At 39.0% G+C, this 25,872-nt stretch overlaps 1 protein-coding gene and 2 pseudogenes across 2 annotated transcripts; 2 read left to right on the top strand and 1 right to left on the bottom strand.

Moving 5' to 3' along the window:
- Positions 1–1,788: 1,788 nt before the first annotated feature.
- Positions 1,789–4,696, bottom strand: LOC148909063 (uncharacterized; annotated as a pseudogene).
- Positions 4,697–5,097: 401 nt separating this feature from the next.
- LOC116292764 (uncharacterized) lies at positions 5,098–13,300 on the top strand (annotated as a pseudogene). Its single transcript, XR_016120453.1, has 15 exons — positions 5,098–5,155; positions 5,701–5,997; positions 6,074–6,306; positions 6,714–6,953; positions 7,032–7,144; positions 7,220–7,450; positions 7,783–7,895; positions 8,395–8,699; positions 9,177–9,467; positions 10,011–10,231; positions 10,678–11,146; positions 11,465–11,822; positions 12,172–12,306; positions 12,396–12,627; positions 12,800–13,300. The product of XR_016120453.1 is annotated as an uncharacterized LOC116292764 (transcript).
- Positions 13,301–15,973: 2,673 nt separating this feature from the next.
- LOC116292763 (uncharacterized) lies at positions 15,974–25,722 on the top strand. The gene is made up of 16 exons (XM_089033502.1): positions 15,974–15,995; positions 17,980–18,068; positions 18,145–18,450; positions 18,733–18,968; positions 19,605–19,841; positions 20,162–20,274; positions 20,401–20,631; positions 20,760–20,872; positions 21,055–21,359; positions 21,484–21,774; positions 22,127–22,347; positions 22,540–23,032; positions 23,582–23,939; positions 24,192–24,329; positions 24,676–24,931; positions 25,265–25,722. The coding sequence occupies exons 2-16, from the start codon at positions 18,011–18,013 to the stop codon at positions 25,632–25,634; spliced, it is 3,726 nt and encodes a 1,241-aa protein (XP_088889628.1). The 5' UTR covers positions 15,974–15,995; positions 17,980–18,010; the 3' UTR covers positions 25,635–25,722.
- The last annotated feature ends 150 nt before the right edge of the window (positions 25,723–25,872 follow it).

The following is a 25,872-nucleotide window of genomic DNA, read 5'->3' as shown; positions in this document are numbered from 1 at the left end:
AACGGTTGAAGTACGAGAACCAACAAACAAATCTACTCACACACAACGCCGAGCTCAGCGCGGCATCCATTGAATTTTTTAGTCGTTATCAATGGGAATGAAAAATGACCGGTTTTTTTCCTATTCTGGCGTTTCTTATAATGATAATAATAAATAATAATAATAGTAGGATCCTAGCCAAAGAATGTGATCAAAATCTATATACACATTATCTAAATATATGTGCAACAAATTAATGAACAAAATAATAATAAAAAAAGAGAAAAAGAAAAACTATAATAAAATATGCTATAATAAAAATATATCTACTAATGTATAACCATAAAATCTATTTAGTAAAAACTAATCCTAATAATATATGTTTTAAAAAAAACATAATAATAATAATAATGGCAATCATTTATATTTATATATAATTCCTGCATTTGCAGTCTCAACATCCAAGTCTATGTCCTTTATGTTCCTAAGTACTCTTCTTCGGTGGTTCTTAATAATAATAATAATAATAATAATAATAATAATAATAATAATAATAATAGTAGTAGTAGTAGTAAGAATACTCTCAAATAACAACAACAATAATAATAATAAAAAAATAAAATGAAGATTATAAATATAAAATAACAAATATATGTACAAATTACTTATTCATCGATGAAAGCATATTGGTAAAATAAATCAATAGCTCAAAACACGAGTCCAGCTCTTTGCACTGATATAATATTATATTAAAACTATACATTTATTATTTAATTCTCAATAATTCTAAATTTCCGCTACATTGGCATTAAGGTTAAATTCATTCAAGAATTCATTGTCCTTATAAAAAGGTGTTCTTGTCCCCCTGACACACCTGTGTACTGACTTAATTATTTCAAAAGATAATCGAGTTCTAATCCATGTTATAGTACTTGCATACGTGTCCCCTGTCTTCTTTGTTAACTTCTCAGCAAGGTGCTTTAGAAAAATCTGCGCCAGTTGTGAATAATAAGGAAGAGCCAAGACACAGGCAAAAGGTTTAATAGCTCCGTAAACAACCGAGATGAACAACGAAACTCGAAGAGAACAAAAGGGCCGACCAATGTCGATCACATGACTAACTGTAACTACTGCTTACAGTACTGGCGTGACTTCTCTTTTCTTTTTTTTTTATAACGAGGATGTTGGTGCTAAGGGCTCGTTCCGCTTGACGACGAGTAGACCGTCTGATGCAAAGTTGCAACGTTGAGGAAACGTTTGACATCTTTGATGTTGTTGAGTTTCTTTGAAGGTCGTGTACCTTGGATAAGATGAGCATGAGTACGTCGCATATAAGGGCATTCGGTCTGTATGGATAACCATGCAGAGCGGCTTGTGAATGGTAACCGGACTCTGCCTTCGATGACATCGTTGATGGAAGTCTTTCGGACGACTGACTGTCTGGTGTCGTTAACAAAGGTACAGATCTGACAGGACTCATTCTCGCATGGAGGGGCGTTGCAACTAGCAAAGTCAGAAGGAAGGATGGCTGACAGCAACATGTCGAACTGAAGCTTGGTAACGGCTTACGACTGAGAAGAATGTAGACACACGAGGACTAGCTGAGAATTCACCTCTACAAAGCTTTTCAAAGGCTTGCACACAGGGCTTGCTATCAGTGAGTATGCAGGTATTCTTGCTCGACTGAATGACAAATGGGCTGAAGTGTTTCGTGGCTGCTGCGATGGAGAGTGCTTTTATTTCACATGGTAGCCATGTGGTCTGCAGACCACGCAGTTTGGCACTGAAGAGTCCAGACAGATTGTTTTGTCAAGTAATGTACAGGGTAGCACCAATTCCGGGGTTCTTAACGGCTCCATCTGTCACTATCCAGAGCTGGTCACTTGGCTTTGGTAGGGTGATACAGTGGGTTGACTGTAGGGCGTGTTGGGCTTTCTGGAAAGAACTTCTAAGCTCATGGGTTTCTTGTGATTGGCGCCCAGCGATGACATCGTAGAATGGGGTAAGACGTGTGGAGCACTGAGGTATGACGCGAGACAGGACTTTGTATGCACCAATGAAGGACCGTATCTGACCAACTGTGTTTGGGGCAGGACACGAAGCTAGTGTGTTGACTCGGTGGGGGCTGGCTTTTAAGGTACCAGAACTCCATATCCAACCAAGTATGGTTGTTCCTTTTGGATTGATGGCTGTTTTAGATGCTAAGAGACGCAGCTCACATCTATGGAAAGCATGTAAAAGCTTTCTCCAGTTGAGGAGCAGTTCTTGAGGAGTGTTTTCCCTGCAATACAAGTCATCAGCGATCTTCACCACGGATCCCTCGTGCAAGAGGGGACCAAGTACACGGCACATCAGCTCCTCTAGGGCTGTTTCTGACCCAGGCATAGCCATAGCGGATCGTTTGTAGAGACGTACACCTTTGAAGGGGGTGGCGACGCCGCAGTACTTCATAGACCCTTTGGATAGAGGGATTTGGTAGAAGGCACTTGTGAGGTCAGTCTTGATAAGGTGTTTCCACTGGGCAATGTGTCGTAAGGCGGTGTCGACATCAGGAATTAAGGAAGGCTGTGGCTTGCTGTAGCGGCCTACATCAGCAAAGGCTGTCACAAGGCGGTGATCTCCGTTGGGCTTTTTGACAAGGAATGAAGGGTTAAGGTATTCGATTGTGACTCCAACTTCCTCCGGGTTTCCAAAAACACCAAGTTCTTCGAGTTGGTCGAATTTCTCCTGAAGTTGGACAAGTTTGCCACGATTGTATTGGGGAAGACGACCTTTGCGTTGGGGTGGCTCTACTGGACCCATGTTCACTTTGGCTTGGAACGGACCGGCTGCACCGTTGTAACCTTGAATTTTGGGTCAAAGACAGAATCATATTCCTTGAGTATGGACTGAAACTCAGCCTGTATGTTCAGTGGCAGTAGATTGTCAGGGTCAACCTGTACGGCGGCAGAGTGGTTCTTACCAACTGGGGTCGTCTGTGTTGGTTGAGTGGGCTGTGTATGATCCACCTTGTTATTTGGTTGGAAGGTCAGGGTAGCCTGGCAGAAGTGTTCATTGCGTTTGAGGGTGAGTGGTTCCGCTGTTAGGTTTGGAATGCGGACTCTTCTTGCGACGCTGGACACAATACACGGTTGAGGCCACATCTCTATAGAGACTAACTGCTTGACTACTGGGGCATAAGTTCGGGGCTCGATTGCGTAGTCACAATCAGATGGTGCATCGGATGGCAGTTCTAGTTCTAAGAATTCTCCAGGCCAGACAGTTTGTGTTGACGGTGGTGCTCTCAAAAGAAATAACGTGCAGCCAGGTTTTCGTTTTTCTTTGGCAACGAGCAATAGTGGTAGCATGTACCATCTCCGAGGATCACTTCTCTTTTAGCAGGGCGGACAGCGGTGTCGTTGGCTTCCATGAAGGGGGTTCCGGCAAGTACTTCAACATCTAGGTCTTCTACGACGAGACCTTCAAACTGGGAACTGTGGTTGTTTCTAGTGAAAGTAGCTCGTGTCTCTCCGACAACTGTTAAGGTAGACGACCCATTTGCTTGATGGACGGACTGTGAGCTGGGCACAATTTTAGCTCCTAGACGTTGAGCGGTGGATCGGCGGATCATGTTACCGGTTGCTCCACTGTCGATAATGATGCGAGTTGTATGGTGACCATGGAAGGCATCTAAATATGGGGACTCTCTGGTCTGGACCCTAAAGGCTAGGGCACGGGCGTTGACTTGATCAGTGTCTGCGTGTTGTGTGAAGGGAGCGGACTCACTTTCAATGTCGTCGTCCTGTTCTTCATCTAGGATGTCCACGATCTGTCGAGCTTTGATCATGTACTGTTTATCACTTTCAGGAAGAAACTCACACTGACCTAGGAAGTGACGGAATTCGTGGCGTCCAGCCTGCTTGCACAGAGGACAGGTTTTACCCTGTCGGGGTGTTTTGTTCGTAGGCCTGCTCTTGGGGGAGTTGCGACGAAATTCTATTGTTACTGCTGAACGGAGGACCTTGGCGTCATCTGTCATATGGATTTCTTCAAGTAGTGAGTCAAGAGCTTGTGAAATTTCGGGCTTGATGGAGGCAAGAGTTCGGGATCGTAGCTCTGTGCCGTAGCGCTGCTTGACTAGTTTGGGGAGCTGGGGATGAATCAGCTTCAACCACGTCAGGATAATAAGGTTTTCAAGCGTAGGAGATAGTTCTTCGTCTTCAATCATCGCTTCCCCATGGTGGGTTAGACCATTTGTCCGAAGCAGAGAGTCTTCGACAAAGGCCATTAATCGCTGGTAAAGGTCTTCTGTGCATTCATTGGGCTCGAGGTGTACGTCAGCGAAGTCAATAAAGTGTGCACCGGTTACTTGGAAACAAAAATGCTGTCTGATTGTTTGCCAAATGAACTCTAGGGACGTGGAGCTTTTGACTAACGAACTCTGGGAGATTATTGGGCAATAATTGGCGATTTGACCAAGCATTAGCTCTAAAAAGTTGGTTTTCTGTTGTGCAGTAAGGCGTTTGGCTTGGGGAACAACTGATCCATCATCTTGAAAACCACGTAGAGGTTGTGTTTTCGATTTCTTTTGCCATGTAAGTCCTTCCGCGAGGAAGGGAGCGAAATTGCTGTCCAAAGACAACGTGTAAATCAGGTTCTGCTTCCAGTTTTCGAAGCTGTTTATGGTCTCGTGTTTGGTTAAGCACCACTGTTTCGGTGCACGATGAGTTGAAGCCATCAAAATACCTTGGATTACTGTGCTGTCACGGCGACTTTACGCTGTTTTGACACTTCTCTAGGAGCATGGGTTAGTCCAACGACTGCCACCACGCCAGTTGTGAATAATTAGGAAGAGCCAAGACACATGCAAAAGGTTCATAATAGCTCCTTCAACTTGGTAAACAACCGAGATGAACAATGAAACTCGAAGAGAACAAAATGGCCGACCAATGTCGGTCACATGATCAACTGTAAGTACCGCTGACCGGTACTGGGGCTGGCATACTGCCCCCATCCCTCCATTTGTACCAAAGACTTAATTATCATTAATTATTATTATTATTATCATTAATTATTATTATTATTATAAATGAATGTAATTTTTGATTCTTGGTTTAACAGTCTCCATATAGTGTTGTCATGGTGAAGACTCTGTTAGCAGTGGTTACCTTGGTAACGTTTCTGACGGAAAATCTATGTAAGTATCAGCAAAATGTAATGTTTTGAAATTTTAACCATTGAGAACTCATTCTTTAAACAGAATAAAATTAGCGACTTCGAGTTTATAATCATAATATGTTAACGTATGTATTATTTGAAATTGTTTATGTTATTATTTCCAAACGATATGGACTAAATGACCTCGTAATTTACATTATCCTATCTAATTTGGGGACCCTCCTTTTTAATTCATATTTTCATACTAAAAATTGTAATAAACGATTATGCCAAATTTGAAAAATCTGTCGAAAAAAAACTGCACGATTGCATTACTTTTAATTTAAATTTAGCATATTTACTTTTCTAAACAGCTCTTGCAATATTTAAAAGCGACTATTTAGACTACGTTCCTAACTGGTACTCGACTAGTATTGTTTTCTGGAAGTTGGTTAGATTGCCTGTTCCCATGATAACTGTTTCACGGTTTGAATATGCTGGCAATAGTAATTTAAGTCACGTATTGCATTTTTATATCAACCATAATGAAGATTAATTGTAAGCTTATTCATTGTCGATAAAAAGGTAGTCAGCAACCTGGATTGAACAGCAAGCACCAGGTCCGTCAAAATGGTGCTGCACATCTTTACAACTATCCGGCTTTGAACAACCACAACGATCGATCTGTTCCTCTCGTCAGCAATAATGTGCCCAACAACCAAATTTATTGGAACAAGTTTTTAAACAAGGTTTCTTTATCGGATGGAGGTAACCGAAAGGACAAGAATCAATCCGCTAATATCAACCCCAATGAGACAAAACACGAAAACAACGACAGTTTGAAGTTGCCAAAACAACAGAGAAAAAATCTTCTTGCAAAAGGTATAAACGGTCAGACAAGTGACACTTGTGGTGTATTTCTTGAATATTAATTTACATATTTTGTTTCCATCTCTAGTCATCAAGAAGACTTCTACCAATCCAGAAGCAAACCCAGCTAATGACGATGTGACGGCATCGAAAAGGGTGGCTCCTGTTGTAGCGGGCGCATTAACAAAGTTGGCGGGGAACGAGAAGGTCCAAGAAGCCGTAGTCGATAAAGGAATCGAAGTAGCAGGAAAACTGGTTGACAAATACTTTGAAAACATTGACGAAGCTCAAAAAAAATCCTCAGAATTTCTTAAGAAACAAGTAAGTAGCCCATTGGCATTGAATTGAATACAATCTTAAAATAATCAATTCTTTTATGAAAAACATATATATATATATATATATATATATATATAATTTGTAATGCTTGCATGGCTGCATCCTATGATTAAGGTAATGTGGGCGTGCACTCTTCATGCGTCAATTTTGAGCACACGCTTTTTGTCAGTTTTATTTGTTAGAAATTTCTGTGGTAAACCCATTCCAATATGGCATCTGAACCTTAAAAAACAGGTTTCAATTCTAGTTAAACTAGTTTTCTAGTTTTGTTGAACAATCCCTGAAGGAGTAAGGGGGGATTGATTAAGACTTTTATGTATAGTTGCAGGAAACATTCCTTGTCATTTCTGCGCATGTGTACATCAACCAATATTTTTTATCATACACAGATTAAACTTGATATAATGCCAGACAAAGGATGGGAAACTGAAGATATGTTTGTTCCTCCTGGATATCACATCAATGCCGAAGTTGAAGGTTCAGAACCATCAACCGGTGCTGATGACACGGTACAACCCTATAACTACCCGGCAGGCCTTGGGGGTGTATTAATGAATGGTTGCTGGGGAACTGATTACAAAGAGGGAGACCCGTGCTATAATGCGATGGAAAAAACTGAGCAGTGCAGAGTGAGTAAACATTTCACTTCAAAATTTTATGTGCAAATATTTTTGTTCCTTACCTTGCTTGAACTTGTTCTTTTTCAGGACATGATTGATGGTGCTGCATTTATTGGTGTTGGTTTTGACGGTCGTGGTCAATACAGCCCTGAGTCCAGGAAGATGAGTATCATCCAGAGAAGCTGTGGTGGACATTCATCGTAAGTGCTGAAATGAAAGGTCCAAAGACGATTAATTTTTTGAAATTAACTAACAATATATTACGCTGCATCCAGATATGATAATCTTCAAGTGCCAGACACGATGAACGTTCACGGAATCTACGATACTAGTGCACACATGACCGTATTTACGTCACGATCTGAGTATCAAAAGTATTTACAAAATGAAGCAGGAGTGTCAGGGTCCGTCTTGGGGTTCTACGCTGGTGTCAAGACTGCGTGGGGAAGCTCCGAAAGCGGCGCAAAACAAACCAATCTTGCCATCTTTGATATCGATGTGGACAGGTAGGAGAAACATTTTCAAGTGTCCATTTTGAGCCTCGCGTAAGTTATTTGTTGATCTATCTGCTCTTTTTATCCCTTTATGCCTAAAAGGTTTCTCTCTTAAATCTTTGTGCTAAATGAACACCCTTTCTTCACCTATGCTTTGTTTCATGTCATTGATGAACTGAAATGTTTGAGTATGCGAAATATCTTGTTAGTTTAGCTAAAAAAGGAAGTTAAAATTAATTTTTTGAGAAAACGTAATTGCTGTACGTTGCCTTTGTTGAAAGAAAACCACTTTTGAATTAAGTCAATGACCATCATTGGTGCTATTTTTGTTGTTGCTTTTCTAGATACGAGATTTTTCAAGATGAAGTCAAGCCACAGGATCTGAGCAGAAGTTTCTTAAGAGAGTTTATTAACCTTCCAAACTCCTATTTTGAACCTGGAGCACCAGCTAAATTCCGTGAGATACATTTCAATCCTTTCAAAAAGATATTTTGGCCCAGAGTTGTAAAGTTCATTTTGCATCAGGGTTGCACATATGCATATCGCACGACTATTATTTCTTTGAACGCTATTCTTGGGGTGCATGTTACGTCATGGCCGCCATCTTGGTTGACGATAACAAATTGTTCCTTATAAGCTTCACTTGTTAAATCAGCCAACATGGCGACTGTTTCATTGTTACTTATATCTCAAGGGATTTTGAGTCATGTGGTTGCGTCCCAAGAATTATGATATGTATACATAAATTGATATGGAACATGTTCTTTTTTAAACAAAAGAATTACATGTGTTCTGAACATAAGAAAACATAATGCTAATCAAAGGTAGAGAGGGCTGCTTTTTGGAGGTTGATGAGACGAGAAAAGTATTCACCCTTAAAGCTACAATACGATATAGAAATGGCGTCTTTGCAGAAAATGAATCCTAAAACTGACTTCTTTCTCTTGTTTTATCAGAGGACTTCATTCTTCGGTGGGGAACTCACTACATCAAGTCTGCCAGGTTTGGTGGTCAGCTGGAACTACGAAAGACACAACTGGCAAGCATGACAGCCAGTAAGGAAGAATTTGCCCAAGAAAGCGAGGTTGAGTTCAAAAGTCTGTTTTGGAGTGCAGGAGCAAAATCAAGCACCAAATCTGGCAGCTCGTCTAAATCGCAACAAAACTACATGTCAACATCTGTAGTTGTGCAAGGAGGAAGTCAGAGAATAGCAGCAGTGATTTCTGATATGTATTCACCTACATTCAAGACTGAATTCACAGTAAGTAAAATAAGTTTTTACGTGTTTAAGATAGTGCAGTTTTCGTATGACTGTGAAAAGTTTACAGCACGAACACGGTCGTGATACAATAAGGGATACGCCAGACAAATCACATTGCACGAGAATTTACTCTCCATCCAATCAAATACCCGGAACACGGCATAAACACGGCGCGGACACGGTCACGCCAAGATCACGGCATTTTTAGACCAATCATATTGTGCGTGAAAAAAATCAGCCAACTAAAATTCTAGAAAGTATCACGGTCACAGCACGTCACGCTTACGGCACTGAGCTTTTCACAGTCATACGAAAACTGCACTAAAAGTTTAATTGATTAGGTGACGTGATAAGTGCCGCCCTATCACGAGGTCATTCAAGCCACGGTGTAGTAGAATCAGCATCAACATAATATGGCTCATGAATGCAATGTTCTAAAACTTCGCGTCTTATTCATTTGGTAATTATTTATTTCAGGCTTGGCTTGAAAGCATCCCTGCCTACCCCAAGGCCTTCAAGTTCCTTATGGGATCTGTCACTGATCTGTTGAATTTCCGTGGCAATGATTTGTTTCCTGACGAAACCATCGTATGGGGATGCGAAATCAATAAAGACAAACTAATTAATGACGAAAAGTCTGGCAAGAGCTACTACATGAACCTAGAAAAAAGAGTCTACTGTGAGTTCTCAAGTCGAGAGGAGATGGAATACAGTTTAAAGCGCAAACGCGTGAGTCTGAAAAGAGCGATTGAAGTCTACATGGAAGAGGTTAGTAAAGAATGTTTAAAATGATATACCTATTTCAAAAAAGTGATAGCCAATATACGATAGGCGAAAAGCAATGAAATAGGTTATTCCAAGATTCAAGAATAGCTGGAATGACTCGTGTTTCTGTTTGTTATTCTCGTCAAGAACATGGACCTTGGTGTTTGTAGTCGACGAAACCATTCCCGTCTCGGAATGACCTATCGCCTGTCGCCTTTTGAGTTGACAACGTTTTTTTGGAAATTGGTGTATTTCAATAACTTAAATAACTGTTCATCAAGTACTTTTTTGACGTTAGTTTATAACCTTCATAATACAGACCTACTTCCTACCTATCAATGACTAATGATAAGAAACATGGGTGAGGATTGGTGGAATTTAGGGTGGGACAACAAAGTAAATTAAAGTCTGAAGACAGAGTCATTGGAATTTTTCGGCAATTTAATATTTCTGAGGTAGTTTTAACAGCAAACCAATAGAAAAAAAGCTACAAAGAAACAATTTAAAGAATAAATTCAATCGGCTCTTTGCATCTTTTCACTCTAGGGCACCATGTCCATATCTGATGTCAGTCTGCCCGCTGGAGAAGCCGGGTGCCAAAGTAGAAACCCTGAATATCAATCAGAAACCACGAAGCCTTCCTGGAACGAGATGACAAATAACCCCAAACGCTTTCATGTGATTTTTGACATGCTGGAAGACCTTAAAGGGGCTATTCATGGTGGCATAGATATCCCAAAGTCCATGTCAAGGATCGTCCAATTCAGGTAAAAGTAAAGCTGAGCACTAACATGTTTTAAAGCACTGATGATCTTTAAGCCTGTTTTAGGTGGTCATCCGAGCCACGCCGAAAGATATGCAAATATTTTAGAGCCCATTAGTGCCTCTTCTAGAATATTTTTCAGACTATGAATCCTGGTCGGCAGCGGGAATTGAAACGTGCGCATGCCATACAAAAGACAGTGCCCCACCATACCAATCGGTTGTCGGTATGTCTATCGCGTTTCTCGTTGTTAGATAGTAAGGAGTCCTTACTTCACACTCCAAATCTTGGCCTCTAAATTCCACTTCTTGGATTTGAGATTCCATATCTTGAATTCTAGATCCGAAAACCAAAAGTTGCATTTCTAGGAAAAAAGCTCAATAGTTTATTGATAAATATCGCCGATATTTCTCTTGAACTGATCGTTTAATTTATAATTGGTTTCATCAGTCAAGGAAAATGGTATACAACCAATGGAAATGGAGAGTTTCATCTTTATGATGGTTTTAACAATGGTGGAAGTGGTGACAAATCCAATAAGAAAATCTCCATATTTGGTCTCGTTCTGCAGTATGACGAAAGCGAAGGTAGTCTTACTCTAAACCAAGCAGATTATGCAGTATCTCAAAGGTATTTTCCAGAACTTAGTGAACTTTTGAAGGGAAGACAGCTCGCAAGGGTCGAGTGGCCAACAGCTAATTCTTTCACAGAAAGAAATCAACGTGCTTTAGGGCATTTACCGTGTAATCTCCAGTGGTCGAACGGGCTCAGGTTTGACCCAAGTGACCGTGATGGCAAGTGCCTTCATTTCACAGCTTCTACAAAAGGTGCTCTGTATGTAGTTTTCTCGGCAGTTCCCAGCAACAAGGACACCTGGTACTACGTCGAGATATCACCATTTGGAGTTGCCATCTACAAGGTTAGTGATACCTTTTTAACTTTATTTTTATGTTAATCAGTTTTTCAAGTGAAGAGAGAAGAATGAATGGAATAACAAGGTTTCCGACCCAGTAAAGAACAGAGAAAGCAATGCTATTTTTATAAATTATTAAATTATGTAGCAAAAGATAATGTATTGTACAAATCATCCGAATGTCGGCTTTGACAAAATCAAACATAGGCAAAACACCCTAATAGTCCATGTATATTTTAGATTGGAAACGCTGCTCTGTGTATACAAAACATTCATCAATAAGAAAGGATGGTTTACTTTAACATTAAATTTTCACTTTTTTAGTCACAACGACTTAAAGTATCTACTGTCAATACCAATGCTGTAGCCTTAGGAGACGCCCTCTTGTACCAGTCATACTTTGTCTGTGTTACTGAGTCAACAACAAGTACCGTCATTGAGTATGGCAAGTCCCAGGGCACCACCGACAGTGGAGATGTCTACTTGACCATGATCGATCACGATCAGCCGCTACATGTTCGCTTTTATTCCTTTGCTAATGGAGAAGAATCAGCACAAATAGTAGACTCTCATGTTGTATCTCGTAAGCTAACCACCTCAGAATGTAAAGGAGATACGTACAGAGATAAGGAGGAGCCAAACTGTGTACAGAGATGTCACGAAGCTTGTGCCCCTTTAACAGGTTAGGAAAATGTATGAATCATAAGACCGTCATATCGATCGTCGTTCGATAATAAGATTATTGCAGCGTGTCCACATAAGTCTGTGTTCCGGATTGGAACCAAGCACGGAAAGAAACTGTAAAGAAAGAACAGAAGAGAAGAAGGAGGGAAGGAGAAAAGAGAAATAATTAATTCATGAAAACTGAAAGGAAGAAAAAAAGGAAAAGCATGAATAATAAAAAAGAGGAAAAAAGAGGGAGGAGATAAAGATGGGAAAAGTAAAGTTAAGTAAAATTCAACCAAAAAACAACAACTGTATAAAAACAATGAAAAAAGGAGATGAAGTGCCTAAAAAGTTATATATTTCAGGATGCAAGTCTCGTTCGCAAGGTAACCCAAAAGCGTCTGAATGTAATGAATGTCGCTACGCGAAAGATCAGAGTGATGTCTGTATTACCGAGTGTCCTGCTGGACAAAAGCCAAATAAACAAAAAAACTGCATGGGTAAGTCTTGAGGGTATGAAGATTTTCTCTCACATGATATTTAATGTATATGTCTTTTTTTTAAAAATAGCACTTTTGGTTTTCGACAGAGTCTTTCGATTTGAAATTCAAGCAGGATACAGGACTTGAACATTCCGACATAACTGGCTTTCCAACCCTAAACGAGATGGCCATCTGCTTTTGGATTAACACCCAAGGCGCTGAGGACAGAAATGATTTTGCTTTGGATTACGTAAACAAGGGTGCAGCTCACACCTTGTTCCAAATCTCAGTTACTGTATCTGACGAAGTGCACATAGATTATTATATTGGTGAAAAAGGGTATAGTATGAAATCATTTATGAAAAAACGTATTGTTATACATTTTACTCTTTATCCCGCTTCTGATTGACCGAGAGCCCTCATCCAATCCCTGATGTCGCGTGAACTCGACATGATAAATGTGTTAGGTGTAATTTGTCTGCAGATTTAATGTTTATTATTTGATTTGCAGTAAAGAACCTAGAGGTGGACGCTTTCTGAAGTTCAAAAAAGACGATAAATGGCACCTATTCTGTGTCAATAGAGAAAGCAGCACAGGCATCATTAGTCTTTTCATTGATGGAAAAAACGCCTACCCTACTTTTACTCTCATCGAACAGCCGGGAAGAGTTCCAGAGGCTGGAGGAACGATGCATTTGGGAGGATTCAGGGATAGAAATTTCCGTGGCAAGATATCGGGTGTCAATATTTGGAACAGATTGTAAACGGAAACTGAAATTTCCAAAATGGCAGAATCCTGTGGCGACGCTGCAGGGAATGTCAAAGATTGGTTTGACATCAAGAGGGAGCTGACAGTCAGTAAATACACTTTAACCGCTCCCTCTGCTTGTAGGGCTAACATCTGAGAGTCCAAAGAGCCGTTAGATTCTGAAGACTTCGAAGCAGCTTTGCCAATGAAATGTAACAGAATATCGATAATCAAAATAAAAGCTAAATGTTAGATGGAAATGTATGATGGAAAACGAATTTCGAAATTCAAAAAAATAAAATTATCTTCATACATGTGGAAAATCGTTAACAATTTTACTATCGAAATGTTGTTGCAATTTATTAAGAATAAGCATTTTCTACAACAAGGAAAACTAAAAGGGAAACTTCAACAAACTATAAAAGTTAAGTTGTATTTATATAAGTAAATTTGTTAGCACCAGTCCCACAAGGGCGGATCCAGCCAAAATTTTAGGGGGAGGGGGGCTAATTGAGTTTAGGAGGGGGGGGGGGGGGGCTAATTGAGTTTCTTCCGTCAACACAACGGAAAACAATAAAAAAAGCATCTAATTCTTCAGTTTTGTTTTGTTTGTTTTTGTGCTGAAGAGGGGCTTCGGCTCCTCTTTGCCCCCCCCCCCCCCCCCCTGGATCCGCCCTTGTGACCCACCCTATTCCTATGCCAACAAATAATTTTCAGACCGCCAGATTCGAATTGAGCTTGTTAAGTTTTGCGGAGAGAGGAAAACCGGAAAACTTAGAGAAAACCCTAAATTCAAGGAAGGATCTATAATAAATCTACTCACACGTGGTTCCAAGTCCAGGAATGAATTGAATTCATGATCCCAGAATTGAGAGGGAAGAGCACTACTGCTACGCAAACCTATGGGAAGAAGAGGGATAACAGAGATGAATGATTAGGATGAATAGAAATGAGGGAGGCTCATTCCATATATGTGACAGTTGACAAAACAGCCACTAGAAGGGATATCAAGCTCCAGTATCTCACCTTGATCTTAGTTTCGTTCGTTTTGACCATCGCGGTTACAAGGCATAGACAGTCCGCCGAGACTGTCTTTTTGAAACAGGGTATGAACTGGGGACCGGTAAACTAATCCTTATCCTCACCCTAATCCATATTTAAATTCAAGTATTGTGTAGAGAGAATTATATTAGAGGCGTTCATATATCATTACATCTCAATCAACAATTTTACTTTTATAATCATTTTTATGATATTTCTGTCCCACTAACCCACCCACGACCCACGATGCATGGCCATTAGTCAAACTCTGCTTTACTGCACTTTTCGGTTAAGCTTGGAACGGCTAGAGTTTTTTCGAATAGTTTTAATTTAGAAACAATGTACTGATAACGTCATGACATAATGCTGTCCCGGTCAGGTGTGCACGTTGCTAGGTCGGAAATATTCACGATCTCGGTTTATGATTGGCAAAGCAACTTGTAATGCACATGGCTCGAGTTTGCTTTTTTGGGGGGCCTTTCTATTTCTTCTCGTTGCTATATTTTCAGTGTTCACATCACGTTTTATGTCCACGCGCAACGTTGGGAGTGCAAAAAGACAGTGGGAAATCAATAGTAGCATGCATCTTTCATTTTCCACATTAATGACTAAAAGATCTCATAACTATTTAAAAAAACGTTTGAATATCAATCTCTCAATCATCTTTTTTTTTGAAAGGTGCATGTTTTCTGTAATTCATTTAACTATTTGCTTATCACCTTCAAACGAGATTATAAACAAAAGTGAGGCAGAAATCTTTAGGAAAAAATAAGAAGAAAAAGAAGTAGCTGCTCAAATAAGAAGGGAGAGGGAACTGGAAACGAACAATGGCCTCAAGGCCGTATCTTCTAGTGAAGACTTACAGAACTGCTCTTAACCTCTTATAAACAAAGAAAAGATAAAAAACTGCAAAACAAAGCTACCAACTTTTGAAGACTCACCAAGTAATTCCTGGACCAACTTTGGCTTCCCCACTTCTGTGTTATTCACGATACTCTAATTGTTTCTTGCTTTGACAAGGAATCCTGAGTTGATAACTGAGATCCATTGAATGAAAGCCACGAAGAAAACTCTTGAATTCTAGGATCAAAAACAAGAACACGATTCCAGGCTTGAAAATGCGAAGGCTTGACAGATACATGAGCTCAGGTAAGCATGTAGAAATAGTTTGCAGTTGATTGAGATTAATAGTTTTGAAGTCCTTACTGAAATATTAGTGTAATTCGGTACAACTGGCTATCTTTCTATTCCATTCCCGAACTCCGTTTTTGTCTTTGTTTTTCAGCTTTCTTAACATCTTTAGGGATAAACTGCTTTATCCAGATATGACAGATCTGAACCCATGACCTTTTCGTAGCTATTTTCAGGATGTTTAGCACAGTATACTCTCAATATTTCGCATGTATAAACTTTCATTGAGCAAAAATATGCCAGGAGAAGGACAAAGCTGCCACTCATTCATCCAAAAGCGTGCGAATTTTCATGATTTGAATTCATGGACTAGAATATTAGTATGATTTGCACGAGATAATTGAGTCAGAGTAATTGCCGTAAAAATATTAATTTGATAAATCATTGAGCTGTTGGCACTTTCCTAACTTTGGAAAGAAAGAAATATTTTGGGTTGGCTTTGATTAAAATGCTGAGGTGAGCTGGTTCACAGTAAATTTGATATCTCACCACAGGGTTACCAAACCATGATAATTTAGGAAAAAGTTAAGTTAAACGGCTATTTTTTCCTCTTTTCTCTCATTATGAATTCAAGATGTTTACAAGCCCTTCTACTAACCAGTCATCATAAGGGCCTCGTCAATTATTCAAAAACTAATGAATAATTAACAGGGCTACTATTTCTACCTTTTTGAAAGATTCTAATCACTTAATCGGTCAGTTGAAATCACGAGTACAAGTACTGCGGGTAAGCAAAAACTTAAGAGCTTTGTTCTATAATGGTATGTTTTTTTGTATATATATTGCACTATGGAATCGGCAAAATGGCTTCTAGATCAGTGACTTTAAAGTAAGAAATTTGAATATTTTTCAAAAACATTTTAAGGGTGTAAGGCAACTGTGAAATAACAAAAGCAGCCAAATTCTTTTTATTGAAAACTATTTTCATTTATTTATTTTTATTCTATTTTATCTCGCTTTTATCTGTTTGTTTTTTTCTAATTTTTACGATTTTTGTTGTTTTGTTATGATATTTTTTATTGTTCTTTTTACTGCTCATTCTCATTGTTTACTTTTTGTTGTTGTTATTTTTCATCATGGTTGTCTCAAGAAAAGGATACTAAGCATATATGCTAGTTTGGGTAGAAAAAGGAGGGGGGGGGGGGGGGGGGGGGGGGAATCTGACCCAAAGCCGAAAAAATAAATTAAAAAAAAAAGGCACAGATCCTTTCTTCGCTCTCGAAGACAATGGTATGTTAAAATATCAAAGGTTAATTACTCTCAAAGTAGGAACTACGGCCTTTTTTACTTTACTTCTGACGTCGGACTCACGTCCAAAACGTCAGCACAGTTACAAACGTTTTTACTGGATATTTACGTTTCCTTCTTATTCACTTGTATTCAACAAACCAACGTAGTCACAACTAGTAACCACTAGTCATTCTTATTCACTTGTTGTATTCAACACACCAACACAGTCACAACTAGCAACCACTAGTCATTGTTATTCACTTGTTGTATTCAAACACCAACACAGTCACAACTAGTAAAAGCTAGTTATTATCTGAAAAGATGTAAGATATATTGAAAACAAAGCTGATAAAATGCAACAATGACTCGTGATATTGTGGAAGAAACAAACCCAAAGTTAAGAGAAGCAAAATCACAGAGCACTATTAAAAGCATTAAGTAAATACACTATTAAGAATTTCAAAGATTTTTTAAAATTTGCTTCGCTCTTCTAAAAAAAAAAAATGCGCACCGAAAGTAGATACGAGACAAAAGAAAAAAAGAGAGAAAGAAAACACATCAAACAAACGCCACTCAATGTTATTTATTACTAAGTTCCCATTTCAAGCTTGGCAAATCTCTCGTTTTTAATTAAACGGAACTTACATGACCAATTGATTGCCTTCTCTCGAACCAGTGTTTTTTTTTAAATACCTTGATAATTAAATAGCAGTTGCAGGTTATTCATCTAGATTAACAAGTCGCTTAAATATTAAGTATAGCATCTTTTGTTGCCCACCGCTTAAAGCTCCTTGTACCTGCGTTTCTTTTGTGTTTTTCTAACGTGAATAGCGTAAAAGCTACAGGTCATTCGATAAAGCTACTACCATTTTCGTTTAACTATGTTAAAAGGACGTGTACTGGCAACAGATCCATTGCAGTTTTTATTTCATGACAAATAAGTACATCATCGAATTGAAATCTGGCGATCAATTTGAATATCTATTGTTCTGCGCTGACTATCATCCGGTTCATATGTATGAGAGGCTAGTCAGTCCAGAACAATAGTAATTTCGATTGGCCGCCATATTTCTATTCGGTGTATACTAAAAGTAAAATGAGAAAATAAAAAATTTGTGTCACCGGCTTGGTTTAGCCGTCCGATTGCGTTGAATTTCACCTTCCCCTATCCCCGCCCCAGCTATCCAGGCATTGTTACGCCGGCCTCTAACCATAACAAAATTTAACGGATGATCTAAAGTGATCATGTGGTCATTAGGACGTGTATTATCGTACCCAGACCCTTCTCAGCTTTCCGTGAAAGATCGAAGGCTCCGGTAATACACAAACCGAAAGACCCAGACTCTTGCCCATCAGATATGCGCATGGTGCACATATTCTGATTTCCATTATCTATTACACCATCGTTATTACAAGTTTTAAATGTCGATAATGATTGGGGAAATAATAGTGATGTTTTAAGACGATTGTTTATTCTACAGCAATATTTTGTCTGAATTGGAAGCGTCAAAAATGGCAAAGACTCTGATATTAGCGGTTATTTTGGTAACATTCCTAACGGAGTATTCTCGTAAGTACTTGCGTTTATCACTTACTCCTTAGAGGGCATTTTATGTCATTAAGTTCTAATGTTATAGTGTTTTTAGTCTGTAGAAAAGAAACGCAATATAGACGTGGACCAGACAAGCGGCAGTACATTGCCCGAAACAGCGCCTCTGCTCCATACAACGTACCTCTTACTGGAGTCAAAAATCAAATGTGGAGATCCCATTCTATTAACAACAGTTCCATTATGATGGAAAACCAGGGAAAAGCTGAGGAAAGGAAAAGTGACACTCTGGAAGGTAAAATGAAAGAGTCCTCGAGTCTTGTCGTCCAGAATGACAAGAGTTTGAAGGCAGCCGAGGCAAGACTACCACCAGAAAAGAGAATAAATAATCTTCTTGGAAAAGGTAACTGTTGGCACAAAATTAGAAGAACGTCCATTGTTCTAACTTAGTTACTCAAGACCCCGCAGCAGTGTTTATTGCAATATTATTGCACTAATATATCTTTATTTCCAGGATCCAGGTTTGGTTAGGGGGTACCGGTGTCCGAAATGGAGGAATGTATATAGAGATATTATGTATCACTTTAAAAAAACGTAAGAGCAATTACGGCGTTAGAGGGGTGTCCGGTATAACGCAGGACATCCCTTGGATCCGCCCCTAATTATATATATTTCTTTTTTCTAGTCATTCAGAAACCTCTTGCGATTCCCGATGCTAAGCCTGTCGACCGTGATGATGTGATTGCATCCAAAAGAAATCCAGCTGCAGTAGCAGGTTTATTAACAAAAATAGCGGGAAACGAACAAGTCCAACAAGCTGTGATCGATAAGGGAATCGAAGTGGCGGGAAAACTGGTTGACAAACAGCTGCAAATTATTGAAGAAGCCCAACAGAAAGCTTCGGATTTTCTTAAGAAAGGAGTGAGTGCTTCTCTACTAGTGTACCAGGAAAATTTGATAAACGTGAAGATCACGCCCATTGTCTCCTCAGTCCTTTAACGTGCTGCTCCTAAATGTATTGTCAAGACACTAACTTTATTAGTATTAACTCAGTAATTGGCCTTAGCTGTTTCGGTTTCCCTGCTTCAGAACATGTATTTATGTTTGTATCATTTCCCTTCGTATTTTGAACTGGAGGCAAAGTTAGATAAATTACATTAAATTAAAATGAAAAAGTAATGGGTTATGGCGAGCGGAAAGTTGTAACTCGTTAATGAATTTACTTCCTTGAGACTTGAGGATTGGAACACGAACAGTTACTTCTCATATTTAAATATCTTAACTAGTTTTTAGTTTATTCTCAGTATTTAATTCTTAGCATTATCTAAATATCTATATTTATATATATATATATGTATTTACTAATTAGATTGTAATAATTATTGCACGTCCGTATTTTGAACGAGCTTAGTTTAACCAGCTCCTGGACGACACGTGATTAAATAAACGATTGTATTGTATTGAATGGCCGAGTTTGATTGCCAATTAGCATATAAATCAAAGCGTAAATGAACATCTATTAATATGATAGTAACTGTATTTTATCTTCTTCACCAGATCAAACTAGATGTTACTCCAGAAAAGGCATGGGCGACGGAAGATATGTTTATTCCACCGGGTTATCACATCCAAGCAGAAGTTGAAGGCCAAGGCAAACCTGACGAGTCTAATGACCCACAGCCTTACACCTACCCAGCAGGCATGGGGAACATGATCATGAATGGTTGCTGGGGGACTGGCTACAAGAAAGGGGACCCTTGTTTTGATGCTCTGGAGGCATCTGAGCAATGCAGGGTGAGTAATTCATTGCCTCATTACTACTGCCTACGCCCTGGTCCTGTTTCATTAATATTTCACGAGGAAACAAAAAAGTAGCCCAAAAGCAGAAGCTGCAGTCCGCTCTTCTATTAATTAACTTTTGTTCTGTTGATTAAAAACGCTAGAGAATGATCTAAAAATAGACAGAAATCTCGCCTACGTGGTTCTCTCCATACTTAGGAAAGTTAAGCCAAGGAACAACTGTGTTGCGATAAACGTCTTGTCAAGATGAAACATTGGATCTAGTCAAATAAAATAACAAGTCTAGACCTATTCAGATCTACTTTTGTATTTAGGACATGATTGATGGTGCTGCATTCATTGGTGTTGGTTTTGATGGTCGTGGTCAATACAGCCCTGAGTCCAGGAAGATGAGTATCATCCAGAGAAGCTGTGCTGGTAAAGCCTCGTAAGTCGTACTGAGTCAAAGATATAAGCCCTTCCGTTATTCTAGTTATAATGCATATCCTTCACTCCTTTTTAGTATTACACTTCCTTGCCAATTTATTATACCTGGATTTTTCTCTTCTCGCAGTTATGACAATCTTCAAGTGCCAGACACGATGAACGTTCATGGGATCTACGATACAACAGCAAGTATGACCGTATTTACGTCAAGATCTGAGTATCAAAAGTATTTACAATTAGAAGCAGGAGTGTCGGGGTCCGTTTTTGGATTCTACGCTGGCGTCAAGAGTGCGTGGGGAAGCTCCGAAAGCGGCGCAAAACAAACCAATCTTGCCATCTTTGATATCGATGTGGACAGGTAGGTCTTGGTACCGTTCATTAAACTCTTTAACGACACTTGTCATGCTTCTTCTTCGTTGTCGTTGTTGTTGTCATTATTATCGAAAGATCGATTATTACTATTGTTGTTACTATTGCTGTTACCAGATATGAGATCTTTCAAGACGAAGTGAAGCCAAAAGATTTGAGTAGGAATTTCCTTAGAGAGTTTGTCGATCTTCCCACTTCATATTTTGCTCCTGGTGCTCCAGCTAAATTCCGTAAGTTACCAAGTACATTGTCCACTTACTAAAGCGAAATTGTCACTATAGTGGGACATGCAATTGTAATTACTATTCGTGAAAAAGCTTTACCAAAAGCGGCAAATGCTCACAAAGGTAAAATGAATTATAATTCATAATGGATTTCATCAAAAGAAACTTAAGGAATCTATTTATTTCAGAGAACTTCATCCTTCGATGGGGAACTCACTACATCAAGTCTGCCAGGTTTGGTGGTCAGCTGGAACTACGAAAAACACAACTGGCAAGCAAAACCGCCAGCAAGGAAGAATTTGCCGCAGAGAGCGAGGTTGAGTTCAAAAGTCTGTTTTGGAGTGCAGGAGCAAAATCAAGCACCAAATCTGGCAGCTCGTCCCAGTCACAACAGAGCTACATGTCAACATCTGTAGTTGTGCAAGGAGGAAGTCAGAAAATAGCAGCGGTGATTTCTGATATGTATTCACCTACATTCAAGACCCAGTTTACGGTAAATAAAGAATTATTCATGGCCGATAAAAAGACATGTCTGTCATGCTGTTGTTGTTTTTCTCAACAAAATGCACAGATTTACATAACTAATTATTTAACAATATGTGCATCTCATGGTTCAGGAATGGCTAGAGAGCATACCCACATATCCAAAGGCCTTCAAGTTCCTCATGGGATCTATCACTGACCTGTTGGACTTCCGTGCTAGCGATTTGTTTCCGGATGAAAAGGTCAACTGGGGATGTGAAGTTCATCAAGACAGCTTAAAGCAAGACAAAGAAACACAAAAGTTCTACTACATGGCCGACAATAAGAGAGTGTATTGTGAGTTTGGGAGTAGAGACGATCTGAAAAGCAAACTGAAACTCAAACGTATGAGCCTGAAGAGAGCAATTGAAGTTTACTTGGAAGAGGTATGAAACTAATGTGTCTTTCGGTGAAATGGAACTGATGTAATTCAGTAACTCAGAGATCCTACATGGTTTATCGTTGTTGTTTAGCACTACCAGATGATATGACATTACCGCATTTGCATTAATTTTCTGGTTTATAATGTTTGTCAGTACTTTGCTCTGGATCTTCGGTTTTCTTTCTTACGCATATTCGTTTTTTTTTTTTCCTTTGAACTTCATAGACGGCTCTTCTTGCTGTGCCACTGCTTTATCTAACATGTTTTTCTCTTTACTGCATACTTCCATATAAGTTCATGTACAGACTAAGTGCGATTAAACTTTTAATGCGAGGGACGCGTATTAACATTTTCAGGGCGCAATGTCCATATCAGATGTCAGTCTTCCAGCTGGTGAACCTGGATGTGAAAGTCAGGAATCTCCTACGAATGTCAAAAAACCCTCCTGGTCGGAGATGACAACTGGAACTAGCCCAGCTACCTTCCGCGTAACTTTCGACCTTCTTGAAGATTTGAAGGGAGCACCTAATGGGGGTATAGATATCCAAAAGTCAATGTCAAGACTTGTTCGATACCGGTAACTAAACAAACTTTATTATTATTATTATTATTATTTCTCGAGCATGAGTTATCGATGAGGCTTTGTTAAATTATTTGTTTTGGCTTCATGAGCCGGATTAGCTTATCATACTCAGGCATGATCTCGAGTCCTCTATTTTCGAAATAAATAATGATATATTGATGGATAGGCTTTGCTCTTTTTCTACAGAGAAAACAAGTGGGTCACTGCCAACGAACGAGGACAATTCCATTGGTACGGTGGTTTTAGTAACGGTGGAAGCGCTGATCTTGGCAATGAGAAAATTTCCATATTTGGCCTTGTCCTGAAGTATGACGAAAGCGATGGTAGCCTTGTTCTATACAAAGCAGATTATTCAGATTCTAAGAATTACTTTCCAGCTTTAAGTGAACTTTTAGTAAATAAGAAGCTTGCGCAAGTCGAATGGACAGAGAAGAAACTTCTATCAGGCAACGCTAATAAGAAAAGTAAAACCCAAGTAGGATCTTCTTTGCCACCTTCACTTTGTAACGTCCAGTGGTCCAACGGGCTCAGATTTGACCCAGGTGACAAAGATGGCAAATGTCTTCATTTCACAGCTTCTACCAAAGGTACTCTGTATGTAGTTTTCTCGGCGGTACCTAGTGACAAAGACACTTGGTACTACGTTGAGTTATCACCATATAGAGTCGGCATTTACAAGGTAAAGTATATCCACGTGTTATATTTTTTGATTTCGCCTTAGACAATTCATTCTTAACCAAAATGTTCCTGTTGCAAGATTGATAAGAAAGCATAATATTTTCATGAATTGAAATCCAGAATGATGTGAAATACAGTTTCCAAGATGTATAATGTTATACTGTAACTAGAAGCCTTGCCTGACGACGAAATTTCTCTTTAAAGGGATTTCCTCCAAATGACTAATGATTGGATATACACCTATTTCTAAAAACGTTGTCGGTTGGAGTTCTAAGATGGGCGACCTATTAGACGGAATATTTGTGCTTTAATGTTTTCTTTCTAACATACGAAAGATCACAATTTCTAACTTGCTTCATATTCCAATAGTAAAAGGAAACTATGGTGTTTCAGAGCATGTTACTTTCCCTCAGTTTTCAAATTTCAGATCGGCCAACCCACAACGTTTATTGAAATAGGTGTATATCCTTGAATTGCCATTATACAACAGACACGTATCGAAGTATTTATTACAGTGATAGATGGTACAATCATGAATCCAACTTTGCAGGGAAACACACTGAAGGTATCAACAGTCAATAAAAATGCCGTAGCCCTTGGAGACCCCATTTTGTTTCAGTCCTACTTTGTCTGCATTACGGAAACAACGACTAGTAGAGGTACACTCATCGAGTATGGCAAGTCTATGGGAACAACAGAAACCGGAAACGTCTACTTATCAATGAATGAATACCATGATGTGCTTCACGTTCGCTTTTATTCATTTGGTAATAACAAAGAGCCTGCGCAAGTGGTGGATTCTCATGTCTTTTCACGTGCCAAAACTAAAACAACATGCAAAGGAGACACTCAAGCTGATGGTGACAATTGCGTACAGAAGTGTCACGAAACCTGCGACCCAATAGCAGGTAGGCACAGCTGGAGTCGTAACAGCTGAAGGGAGTTATTCTAAGTAGAGGTCTTAAAATAGAAAGCGAGTGGTTTAACAACATTTTTTCCCGCCAAATGTTTTACACTTGCAAAAGCGATCACCATCATTCATTTGCCGATACATTTTTGGATAATCATGATCAAATTTACAAACGTACCACAGACATTTTTTGTTTAAGTCTCCGACCAGGTTGTACGGATCAATTCTAAACCAGTCTCCTTTTTTTTAGGATGCAAATATAGCTCACAAGGAGAACCAAAAGCGACTGAATGTAACGAGTGTCGTTATGCTAAATCAGAAGATGGTACCCGCTGTCTCAAAGAATGTCCTACTGGAGAGAAACCAGATAAAAAGAAACAGTGCAAAAGTAAGTGCCGGTTTATAAAAAGTTCAAAGAAAGTCCATCAACACTGCAAACTTGAGCTCGGATTTCGAATTCCTATGCCAAAAGCCGAGAATTCGTTTATTCAGGGAACAAAATCCAGATTCTCTTTCAAGGATAAGAAATAATCCTCCCTCCTTTGCCAGCGCGTTTTTTTTTTTTTTTTTTTTTTTTTCCAAAACAAAAAATGGGTTTTTGCTCTCCGTTGATCAGAAAATTAACAAAAAAATCAAAAAATCTAAACTTAATTTTCGATTAAAACTTTTACCGTTAATTTTAACAGTGCCTTAAACTAAGTAAAAAATTTTTCTTTCTCTCTCTCTCAACTCAGAGTCGTATGACTTGAAGTTCAAGGACAACGAATATTGGCCAGATTCGGCCATCGGTGGTTTCCCTGCGTTGCCCGAGTTCAGTATCTGCATTTGGTTCAACCTCGATGGAGCTAAACCAAAGCAAAGAAATTTGGGTCCTATGAAGATTTTAGATTACGTGAACAGTGCAGACATCATCAAGTCCTTTCCAATCTTTTATATTGAATCGTCAATTAATGAAGGTGACACACAAGGGTACATTTCTTTCATGAGCGAGTAAGTAATATATAATACGATCATTACAATCTGGCATGCCATAAAAGATAATGTGTCAATCAAAAAAGCCAATAAATTGCACTTACGATAAATTTAACAAATATTTATTTAAAAAATTACCACAAATGTCTTGTTTCTTATATTGGTGATGGTTGTTTCTAGAGTTTCTATAAATCGGTGCCTCTATTTTGGACCGGCACCCTTTTTTAAGCGCGGACATCGTTTATCAAGCTGACACTGGCTCGTGTCCCGAAAATGTCTTCCTATTTTTTACTGTAAAATGAACCTTTATTCCTGCATTTACTTGATATTTATTTAATGATATTTCCTCAGGAGACGCGGAGCATCGTTATACTTTGACAAAGGCAACAAATGGCATCACTTTTGCCTTACACGAAACAGCATCACAGGAGAAACCACCCTCTTTCTTGACGGCGAGAATAAACTCACTGACGTATATTCGGAAGGCCTGACTCCTTCATCAGAGGGAAGGATGCGTATTGGAGGATTTGCAAGAACAAATTTTGAAGGAAAGATATCAGGTCTCAACATTTGGAACAGAGTCTTATCAGATGAAGAGGTTCATAAAATGGCTCAGTCTTGTGATGATAGCTCAGGGAGTTTTAAAGATTGGTACGACATCAAAAGTGAATTGACCATGAAAAAATACATACTCCACGAACCTTCGAGGTGCATGGCATAGGAAGAAGAAACGCCTAAAAGCAACAGCTAAATTAATAAAATGTTGAAAAATATGTTGAGACTTTTGCTCATTAAAAACGAAAACTAAATTGTGTGGTTTGAAGTCTTGTATCTTAACAATGATTGAGGAAAAAACTGGGTAGATTTGGCTTTGCAGTGCATTCAGTGTGGGGCTGCTTTAAGGAACATATTTCCAAAATGGCGTCATTTTCATCGCCTAAAACAGCCTCGAAATGCCC

Source organism: Actinia tenebrosa, unplaced genomic scaffold, assembly GCF_029948245.1.
Source record: "Actinia tenebrosa isolate PJP-AT-01 unplaced genomic scaffold, QUT_ActTen_1.0 PGA_scaffold2__45_contigs__length_23673736, whole genome shotgun sequence".
NCBI lineage: Eukaryota > Metazoa > Cnidaria > Anthozoa > Actiniaria > Actiniidae > Actinia > Actinia tenebrosa.
Note: the sequence above shows the minus strand (reverse complement) of the source record. Positions and strands in the feature narration are given on the sequence as shown.